Raw genomic sequence first — 9086 nt, 5'->3', positions numbered from 1 at the left:
GTGTGTGTGTGTGTGTGTGTGTGTGTGTGTGTGTGTGTGTGGGTGGGGGTGGGTGGGTGCGCATAGAAGACAAACTGTTTGTAGGTGATACATTAGTTGCATGTTGGGGGTTATAGATAACATTATATTTAAGATTATAAGTTGTCTGCATGTGTGTGTTCGAGTGGGCGTGGATGTGTGTGTGTGTGTGTGTGTGTGTGTGTGTGTGTGTGTCGAGTCACGTTTATCTATGACTTATGGAGACTGTGACATCACTGCCTGCCTGCAAGGCTTTCACAGATTATTTTCCTCTGCTCTGCCACGATGCACGCTCTTAAATTTAGAGACACATTAACACACATCTGCATGTGCGCACACACACACACAGATAAACAAAAGGATGACTGTGAGTATCTAACTGACGGTAAATCACACGAAAAGACCACAACAAAAATGTTTGTGTGTATCCAAATGTTTGACTTCTCTGAAAACAATATAAGACTTAGTGACATGTTCTTTCATTACCATAACACACACACACACACACACACACACACACACACACACACACACACACACACACACACACACACACACACTACCTGGTTCATTAACACGTTTCTTCTCCTGCAGGTTGATGTCAGTAGTGGAGGAGGAACCTCCTCTCTCTTCTCCTCACCCTCCTCCTCCTCCCTCCCTCCCCCCTGCTCGCTCCCCGTCTCCTCCTCCTGAGGCAGGACCGGCGTCCCCCTCCACCTCCTCCGAGGAGTCCAGCAGCTCCAGCACGGTGACGGCCGGCACTGAAGCAGCTCTGAAACACATCTCAGAGGGAGAGCTGCTCATCAGTGCCAACCAGCCGGCAGCCATGACAGGTACCATCATCATCATGTGTGTGTTAGCAGGACATCTGTAGCCTGCAGGTGTGACTCTGTGCTCTGTTTTTCTGTCAGGGGGCGGGGCTGTGTGCAGCTTCAACAGCTCTCTGCAGGAGCTGCAGGATATGGTGAGGAACCGCTGAGCAAGGCACTGCTGGAAGCTTAGCACAAGCTGAATATTAATATAATGATGTGCCCCCTCCAGGACTTTGACCCCCCAAGTGAAGGACAGGTGAAAGGTCGCGACCTCCTGCGGGCCCTGCTGACCAAAATGGAGCAGGGAGTCACACAGAGAGGAGAGAGGCCTCAGCCCGAGGTGAGCCTGCAGGCATCAGAGTGCATGTGAGAGGCACCACACCTCAGCTTATGACCTCTGACCTCGTATGTCCTTAGGGCTCCTGGGAGAGGGCGGACGGGAAAGTAAGCTTCACCCACAGCGGTCAGTCCGGCTCACCTGGACAGATCAGTCAGGCTGCAGGTACGCCTGCCTTCAGACGATGCTCAGGGACAAAAACACAAGTTTTGTCTCGTTTAACACAACAGAGCCACTCACACTGTTCTCATTCAGACACCTCCAGGTTTTACACTCTCACCTGGCTTCAGTCAGAAACTGGCCCCGCCTCTGATTCACCTCTGACATCACTCTGTTTCCATTCCCTGCAGATGTGTCAGAGGTCAGCTTTGAAGCCACCAATCAGGGCTCGTTTACTTTGGGCGACCTGACGGGGGAGCTAATAGGTACACTGAACTCTGACCTCCACACAGAGCTGTCGCTGTCTCCTCCTCCACACCTGGAGAACACACACACTCCAGGACAGGTGAGACACACACACACACACACGTTGGCTGTTTTCGTGTTTTTTAATTTTTATGCTGATAAGTGTGTGTGTGTGTTCAGGTGCTGCTGGTCAGGACGTCCAACAGTCACACAGGTAAGAAACACACCTGTCTGTGATTCTTGAACGTTTTGTGTGTCTGCAGATGTTTTTTTTTAGCTGAGATCACGGACGCCGCGAGCTTGGAGCAGCACAGGAAACATCGTCAGCCGATAAAAAGTGACTCACTTTTTATCGGCTGACAATGGAGGAGATGAAATGAAATGAGCAAGTTTGGAACAACATTTGAGGAACAGAAACTGACCCCAGGTCAGCTGTCCACATACTTTTGGTCACATAGAGAATAAAATGGCTGCTCTTCATCATGTGAGCAGCAGGGGGTGTCAAGTGTCCACACAAAAACCAGCCCGAGTCTCCCAGTGGGCTGCCCTGGTTCACTGCCCAGTGAACCAGGGCAGCCCACTGAGACCTGTTTGATTCCTAAAGATGACATCAGACACAGGAAACACCTGACAGGTAGATCAGTATGAAACTGACCTGCTGAGAGCCGCAGCTGTTAACGAGATCAGGTGACTCCTCACTCTTCAGCTTTTATTGTTTTAAAGTTGGAAATTTGGTGATGCTGATTGTAACACGACACAAACACCGCATCACGGTGGCGAGACGCCACCGAGGCGTCCCCGCACAGCGGCACGGTGCTCAGGTCGATGTTACATGACCAGGTGTTCTCTTATTACATCTGGAATTTGATCACATGGGTCACGGACGTCGAGCTGGGGCGCTCTGAGTTGGGTGAAGTGTTTAAGGAACAGGCTTCTGTCTGACTCCGCCTCCTTCGGCGAGGTGTCAGGTGGTGAAGGCAAACTTTTTAACGGGAAGCTGAGCAGGTCAAACACTCGCTATGAGGAAATGGGAGCATGTGGGCGTGTACTCTTAGCTTTAGATCTCAACAACGAGGCAGTTGTGACATCATACGACCAGCGCCTTACAGGAACCAGAAACTGCTGCGGTTCACTTCCTGTGAATGAAACGTGCCTGAAGACGAGGACGAAGAACATCAGCCTCTCTCTTTGTGCTCTGGTTGTCATGGAAATATATCACAGCTGGTGTGCGCGCAGGCTTCACCGACCAATCAGAGCACGTGTTTACATACATCTGTGTGTGTGAAGGTTCGTCAGGTCCACCTTCGTCTCTTTAATTAGAAGATGCTCAGTAACCATGACAACGGAGGCATGTGTAGTAGCGATGGCTCTGTCTTGATCGCCATAGAGACGCAGGCTCATGGGCCACTCGCTCTGATTGGTTTATCTCTGGACACCGTGAGAACAGCTCTGCATGACTTAGTACATAATAATCCTTCTGTGTCTCGGCTCATCTGCTGTGTGAAACAAGCGGTCTTAGCTCCGCCCCCTTTAAGGCAATTAAAAGGAGCGTTTGAACGGCGGTCGGGAGGAGCCGTTCTGTGACATCACACAGACCCCTGAGTGTTGAGAGCAGGCAGCGCCGTTACTGTCCTCACACTGAGCTCATTGTCCTGTTTGAACGCCCGTCCCAGCAGCAGGAGTCATGTGACAGGAAGTGAGGAGCAGCAGTTTCACAGAGGGTTCGATTCAGTGACTGAAACAAAAATAAATCGTTTTCAGGGACAGGAAGTGAGGCGTCCAGACCTCCATCATGGCAGCTCCTCCTCACAGTGAGCTCAGTGTCCTGCAGCTCCTCACACCGCCTCCCGTCTCCCCGTCAGAGCTCCTCTTTCATGCTCCTCCCTGCTGGAGACAGCCGCTCAGTGTGTCCCAGAAACCCACAGCTGCTTTTCCATTCCTGGTGGCAGCTCAGGGTCAGCGAGTTCCTGCTGCTCTCAGGCTTCAGACTAACCTCATGAGCCGAGCTGGCAGAAGGAAACGGACGCGTCAAAGGGTTTCTCGTCACCTCCTCTTCCTCGCCTCGAGCGCACCATAATGCTCGGCTGTGACCTCAGCGAGCCTCTTTCTCCTTTCACAGTGCTCTGATGTCAGCGCGTTATGTAAACGCTTTACTCACTCAGCAGATATGAACACTGCAGCTCCGAGTGCTGCCCCTCTGCAGGCTTCCAGAGCTCAGCCAATCAGAAGAAGGCTAGGTTAAAGGGGGGGAGGAGCTGAGGAGTTTATTACTAATGGAGTCATGCAAAGCTGCTCTCCAGAATAAAAGATTCAGCAGGAAGAAGTTCAGCACCTTCAACAGCGGGACGAATCAGAGTTCTGTTGTTTACAGTGCTCCAGTATAAACAGTAACAAAAACAGACAACACACACATATACAAAATATACAATATACATATAAGTCACTTACTAATAAATATCTGAATAAGAAAGAAGAGCGTGTGCAAAAAAGGTGTAGCTAAGGCAGTAAACAGTGTGTTGGGTGGAGGAGTTGTACAGGGAGCCACAGGCAGGAATGATTTCCTGTGTCGTTCAGTGGTGCATTATGGGTGATCTCAGTCTCTCACTGAGTGCGCTCCTGTGACTGACCAGCATGTCATGGAGTGGGTGGGAGGTGTTATCCAACATTGTCTTTATCCTGGACAACAATGGCCTCTGCAGCACCACCCTAAGAGAGTCCAGCTCCATCCCCACGACATTGCTGATCAGTTTATTGAGTCTGTTGGCATCAGCAACCTTCAACCTGCTGCCCCAGCATGCAACAGCGTAGAGGAAAGCACTGACCACAACAGACTCATAGAAAATCCTGAGCGTTGTCCGACAGATGTTGAAGGACCTCAGCCGCCTCAGAAAATAGAGACGACTCTGGCCTTCCTGTAAGTCCAGTTTATGTTCAGTGTGTACTCCAAGGAATTTATAATCCTCCACAATGTCAACACTGACCCCCTGGATTGAAACAGGGGTCAAGTGTTTCCTGGTCTTCCTGAAGTCCATTATCAGTTCTTTGCCACGTTGAGCTGCAGATGATTCTGCTCGCATCATGTGAGTGTAATAACGGCAGGGTGGGCGGGCCCAGCTTCCTGTGTGGACGCAGCTGAATTCATCTTATGTGTTTGTATCTGCAGCTCGACAGCAGGAGGAGGAGGGAGGAAGCAGGAAGATGGGCGTCCACCTGCCCGCCGTAAGACCTCCGGAGGAGGAGGAGGTGATGGAGGCGTCGGTCAGTGCGGTGGCAGACTCGGATTCCTCCACCAGCAATGGTTTTTAAAAAGAATATTTTTATATTTCAACTCATTTCAAATAAATAAAGTCTGATGGAAACCAAACAGATGTTATAATAACTTCATTTTTAAAATTTGCTCACAGCAATAAAAGCTTAATACTACACTAAACCAAAGAAACAAAAACCCAAAGAGACACGTGAACATCTTAATCAAACACCATCCTCTTTGAGTTTATTCTCTGAGACTCTAATAATGTTAGATATACTTCAAATAAAGTTTCACTAACCCGGGCAAACAGCAGCTAATAGAAGCTAACAGAGATCCCAGCTAAACAGCAGCCCTTACAGACAGCTCAGCATATGTTCAACAGCTGGTCAGCAGTGAGCTTCGCTGACTCGTATCGGCTCCTTTCACAAAGCGTTACAGCACCCAGAGTAAATAAAGATGGACGCCTCTCCCCCGGCATAGACAGCTGATGTAAACGGTACGATCATATTTAATGATCATATTTAATGTTTTTGATCTCTTGAATGACTAAAACATGTTTAGCCAGGATTATGCAGTTGAATCTGAAGAGGCGGGGCCTTTGTGTGAGTCAGAGTCCTGTCAGCGGGCGTTCGTAGCCTTCAAAAAGTTCCCGCAACTTCTTATCGGACAGTTAGAATGTGTGCTGATAACAAGCTGATGGTTTTTAACTTCTCACCTGTAAATATAAATGTGGCACAGCTACCGTATGTTGCTAACATGTGGAACTAATGTGAGGCTCCATAAAATGCCATTGCTGTAAAAACGCTGTAAGAACGCAGATGACTCGACTCCATTCAACGGCTCCAGGGGAAGGGGTAGGAAAACAGATCTACTGCCATCTAATGGTGAAAAACATTTGTACAGTTTACCTTTAAAATCAAATTACATAAATGCAGCGCCACCTACTGGCCACGGAAGATTCGTGTCACATCTGTCATGGAATTTAAAGAGCGATAGTTTGACTCTAGTGCTTTTGTGACATGACGACGCTTAAAGACGTAAACCAAACTCTCCAGGTGTCGCCTTCATGTGAAAATGTTTCTTTTTATTAATTTTTTTCCGCCTGTCCCGTTTGGTTCTTTGGCCATCAGAATTATTGTCTAAAGGCGAAGAAAGATGCCCAACGGATTTACTTTACCAGATGGACCATCCCGGCATCGCCGTATTGGAAAATGTGTTTCTTTGTATTTCACCTTCACCGTGAATTTCACTCATCAGTCATTCGAAATCACAGAGTCAGCCTGCAAGTCCAAACCATGGGAACATTTCCTATTACACAGCACACGCACACACACTCAGCAAACACAGACTGTGTTGCAGATAAAAGGATGATGGGGAGGAAATGGGATTAGTGAAGCAGCGAGGGGGACAGTGAGACTGACACTGACCAGGTCACACTCACACACACACACACACACACACACACACACACACACACACACACACACCACACACTACACACACACACAACGACACACACTGACACACACACACACACACAGATTTGCAGGGGCCTCTGGGTCATGTGGTAGCAGACTGATCCTGACAGTGTGAGGAATCCAGCACAGAAAACCCCGCAGGAAGCTGTTATTTACGACAATAAGAGCTCAGCGATAAAGTCAGCTCTTCACAATAAAAGCTGAGCTGAAAATACAGGAATTTGTTTTATGTAAACGAAATAAATATTTTATGATTTCATCAGAAGTGAAACGATCCTGACAGTGTGAGGAATCCAGCACATCTGCTGGTGTGTGTGAGAGAGAGTATCGATCAGGCTGATCAATCGGCTCTCTGAGGGTCCGTGTGTTTGTGTGACGATCGATGTTCTCAGAAAGAGGCTTGAACTCTGTGCAGGTTTAACTAAGCTGCAGATGATCAGCAAATCTCCAGCCACAGGAAACACACACACACACACACACACTGCTTCTCTACCTGCAGTCGTGTTTCTGATTGATCAGCTGAGCTCTGACTCAAAGATCTCATTTCACAGTTAACGAGGCTGAATTTCAGGTCAGCTGAGAAATAATCAGAAAAAATGATTTTCTGCAGGGATTAAATACAAACATGAGAGCGAGGATGCTTCGAGTGCTGCACTGAGCAGAACTGTGTGTGCGTGTGTGTGTGTGTGTGTGTGTGTGTGTGTGTGTGTGTGTGTGTGTGTGTGTGTGTGTGTGTTACTGATCCATAAATATGTACCGAAACTTTCATGGAGCTGCGTTTGCTCCTCTGGTCTTGATCAATATTCCATCCTGTGTGTTTTTTTTGTTGTAAAACAGAAGTTTGTTGTCATGACGTTCAGCTCCACCAAAGCAGAAGATGAGATGTCATCGTGTGGTCATCGTGTGCTGCCCTCTGTCTGGAGCTCTGATGGTTAAAAATTAGTTTGTCCTGTAAACATCTGAGGAACTAAAGCTCATCGACAGATTGTCTGAGCTGACTGAAACTGGGGCTGTCCTTCGCAGGAGGCGGGGCTCAGGACGGCTTAAGGAGGTTCTCATGACCTTCAAGATGTCTGAAGTGCTCCACCTTAGAGTGAGCTGGAGCTGAAGATGTGGATGATTTGGACGTTAAAGTCTGCATCCCCCTGAGGACTCCGGGAACCATCACCAGGTAACACATGCAGGGTCGTCAGGGCAACGCATCACATCAACGCTCCCCCATCAGCAGCTGGTCCCGTCCCTTTAAACCTTCAGGCTGAACCTGAAGGAGCACCGTTCTGCTGCCTTTTTGTGTTCCCGTACCCGGCTCAGCGGCGTCTTTGAGCCTGCCGGCTCGCCTGATTGGTCGACAGGTGACAAGCCGATTAGTTTTTTCTAACAGGACGTTTTGTCCCGAGCTGCAGCAGAGAGCAGGCTCCAGGTTTTTAGGAGGATTTCTGGGTCTCAGACTCAGCAGATTACTTATTCCTCATGAAAAGGCCCGACGCCAGGACATCACAGGAGCTTAACAGGAAGTCGCTGCACAGAAGAACAAAGGCTTCTCAGCGCAGCGTTGTTAGACCTCTGATTGGTCAAGTGTAGTGTGTCCTACCACAGGTCAACTTCACCTTCACGCTCAGCTCGCTCCACCACGACAAACCGGTACGCTGTCCACATCATCCATCCATCATCATTACCTGTGAGAGGAACACCTCACACGCCATCATAGCCCCGCCCAGTCTGAGATAAAGGCCACGTTCTGGCACTGTGAGGTTTCCAAGACACTCTCCTTGCCTCGCTACACTTTGATGATTTGTTTTATGTTGTCTGATCTCTGATCAGCTTCACGAGGTCTCGGCCTGTCAGACAGTGAGTGACTGCCGACCGTGGTCAGCAGGGGGCGCTGTGCTGTGAGCGCCTCCTTGACGTGTTAATGAAGCATGACCTCATTAGCTGACTGAGAGTGTTGTGACCCAAAAACCACACAAAGGACCTCTCACTGTCTGTTCAGCTGTTTGCAGGAGAACAATAAAGATTAGTCAAAGTAATGACGCGTACAAACACGATTTCAGCTCTCAGCCACGCCCCCCGCCTCTGCAGATGAACTGGTAGAAAAATAAAAGCTTCTAATAAAAAGTTTGGTTTTGGTAGAACTTGTTTGTTGTTTGCAGTTATTTCCTTTTTAGTGACAATAAATTCTAATGTAACATAAAAAATAGAAACTAAATGTTTCCATTTTGTGGTTTATTAAAACCACGAAGCGGTTCTAATAGCATCGCATAGATAACGGCTTTAGGACCTGCGGGAAACCGTCAGAGAACAGACCGGCCTGAGCTGCAGCGCATCATGCCAACGATAATTAACATGATCAGGCAGGAAGTGCCCTGACTCCGCCCTCCAAAATAAAACCCCATGCTCGGTCCGATGTTAAAATAAAAGCCTTGACAGTCGTTCAGTATTTTTGCTGCTCTCGTCTGCAGTCATTCGACTCCAGTCATAAGTTAAAAACTAGTTTCTGCTGCAAACAGCTGAGCAGAGATCAGGACAGCAGACACAAACGTAAATGATAATAAATTCATATTTCAGCATGCTCACTATCCGCTGGGACGGTTTCTCCTTTATATGCTTCATTTCCTGAAAAGGATCGAATGTGTTTGTAGTTTTAATGAACTTTATGACTGATATTATTGATCATCTGTCCTGATGCTCATGTTGATGACTGTGTTTGCTCATATTTACTGTGACGATTGGCCTCGTTTCTCTACAGAGGGTTGTGCGGTCAGCTGAGCGCACCATCCGCTCCGAGC

General features: G+C 48.2%; 1 protein-coding gene across 4 annotated transcripts in view; it reads left to right on the top strand.

Moving 5' to 3' along the window:
- The window catches only part of LOC102289416 (protein TALPID3), a gene marked incomplete at its 5' end in the record, with an annotated part of 10523 nt that extends 4247 nt beyond the window's left edge, over positions 1–6276 (top strand). For all 4 annotated transcript variants that reach the window (XM_014331319.2, XM_014331321.2, XM_014331320.2 and 1 more), the window contains 7 exon segments: positions 613–851; positions 930–982; positions 1060–1170; positions 1248–1332; positions 1518–1672; positions 1753–1786; positions 4736–6276. In XM_014331319.2, coding sequence (XP_014186805.1) covers positions 613–851; positions 930–982; positions 1060–1170; positions 1248–1332; positions 1518–1672; positions 1753–1786; positions 4736–4878 — 820 coding nt within the window.
- Between the last annotated feature and the right edge of the window lie 2810 nt (positions 6277–9086).

The sequence above is a fragment of the Haplochromis burtoni genome, unplaced genomic scaffold (assembly GCF_018398535.1).
Source record: "Haplochromis burtoni strain Fernald_Lab_line unplaced genomic scaffold, NCSU_Asbu1 Contig_1874, whole genome shotgun sequence".
NCBI classification, from domain to species: Eukaryota; Metazoa; Chordata; class Actinopteri; order Cichliformes; family Cichlidae; genus Haplochromis; species Haplochromis burtoni.
Note: the sequence above shows the minus strand (reverse complement) of the source record. Positions and strands in the feature narration are given on the sequence as shown.